This window comes from Helobdella robusta (genome assembly GCF_000326865.2).
Source record: "Helobdella robusta unplaced genomic scaffold HELROscaffold_1, whole genome shotgun sequence".
Lineage (NCBI taxonomy): Eukaryota > Metazoa > Annelida > Clitellata > Rhynchobdellida > Glossiphoniidae > Helobdella > Helobdella robusta.
In genome coordinates this window covers 13,055,380-13,057,220 of record NW_008703570.1, presented here as the reverse complement: position 1 = coordinate 13,057,220, position 1,841 = coordinate 13,055,380, and the positions used below count along the sequence as shown (strand labels likewise).

Here is a 1,841-nt window from a genome sequence, read left to right as displayed (position 1 = left end):
GTTTGATGACTCAGTCCTTGCTGAGTTGCCTGACTGGAGCATTGCAGGTGATCTCGATGATCCCCATAGCTTGTCTGAAGTGGAAAAAGCAATCACCCAAATGTCGAATGGAAAAGCTCCGGGTTTGGACGGGCTGCCGGCAGAACTCTTCAAATGTGGTGTCATCGAACTTAAAACCAGGATGGTGACAATGTTCCAAGACATGTGGGATAGGAAATCGGTTCCTCAAGATTTTAAGGATGCCCTTATCATTCAAATATTCAAACGGAAAGGGAATCGTTCATGCTGTAATGATCACAGAGGCATTTCTCTGCTATCGATTCCTGGAAAAATATTGGTCCGCGTGATCGTCAACCGCCTAACCAAGTACGTCAATGATGTTGGTATCCTTCCAAAGGGTCAGTGTGGCTTTCGGGCTGGTCGTGGTACTATGGATATGATTTTTACTGCCAGACAACTTCAAGAAAAATGTCGTGAGCAACAACGCGAACTTTTCTTTGTCTTCATAGATTTAACAAAGGCGTTCGATTCCGTCAACCGATCAGCGTTATGGAAATGTCTCAAAAAGATCGGTTGGCTCGCAGTTGAACGCTGTGGATCGATTTTGCTACCTTGGTAGCTACCTCTCCAACACTACTGCAATTGATGATGAAATTACGGTTAGGATTGCCAAGGCTGGTGCTGCTTTTGGTGGTTTGAGTGGACGACTCTGGAAGGAACGGGGTGTGTCGCTGGCTACTAAAATATCTGTCTATAAGGCAGTTGTGTTAACCACAATGTTGTATGGATGTGAGACATGGATTACTTATAGGCGCCATATACGTAGACTCGATCAGTTTCATATGAGATGTCTACGGGTTATCGCTAACGTTAAATGGGAGGATAGGGTGCCAAATACGACTGTATTGGAAATGTGTGGTTCTTGGGTATCGAGGCATTTTTGTTACAGGCATAGTTTCGTTGGGCGGGACACGTTATCCGCATGCCGGACACAAGAATTCCCAAACAGGTGTTTTTCGGACAGCTGGCTTCTGGAGTTCGCCTTGCAAGCGGTCCAGTTCGCAGATTTAAAGATAATCTGAAGGAAAACCTAAAAAAAGTCGGACTGGATTCTAAAACCTTGGGTGTCGTTGCACTCGAGCGTTCACAGTGGAAGACACGCTCACAAGCGGCAGTTTCCGCCTTTGAGGAGGCGCGCATTGCAGCTCTAGTTGGAAAAAGAGGACGGCGTAAGCGTAGGCCCGGGATGGTAACAGCACAGGGGTGGGTGTGGGTTTGCGGATCCTGTGGTCGTCGATGTTCATCAAGAATAGGCTTGTTCTCGCATCAAAGGGCTCATCAATGACACAATTCGTCGAACGCGACGATGTATTCCATGTGTGTGTGTGTATATTTGTATGCGTGTGTGTATGTTTGTATGCGTGTAAGTGTGTATGTACATGTGTCTGTGTATGTATGTATGTGAATGTGTGTGTGTATGTATATATGTGTATATGTATATATATATGTGTGTGTGTGCGTGTGTGGTGTGTGTGTGTGTGTATTTGAATGTATCCCAGGTGACGTCATACCTAATGTACATCACTTATTTAGTGTGTGCAAAAATTAAATTCTTAGTAAATGAGAGAAAGAAAAAAAAAACAACCAAAGATATATATATATCCGTCTATTTTGATTTTCGCCCAGGTTGTCATTGTCGAAAAGTTATTGTCTTTTTTTTATGTTTTCATTCTTTGTTGTCGTAAGAATCCATTATCGTTCGTCATCATTGATAATTATTAATTATTACTATTATAATTATTAATTATTATTTATTATTATATAAATATATTATTTTATAT

The 1,841-nt window shown here is 42.1% G+C and overlaps 1 protein-coding gene across 1 annotated transcript in view; it reads right to left on the bottom strand.

The window, feature by feature from the left end:
• The window catches only part of HELRODRAFT_159805 (hypothetical protein), a gene marked incomplete at both ends in the record, with an annotated part of 4,409 nt that overhangs the window by 1,077 nt on the left and 1,491 nt on the right, over positions 1-1,841 (bottom strand). The window contains one exon of the mRNA XM_009011646.1: positions 1,167-1,207. Within this exon, the coding sequence (XP_009009894.1) occupies positions 1,167-1,207 (41 nt within the window). The remainder of the gene's footprint in view (positions 1-1,166; positions 1,208-1,841) is intronic.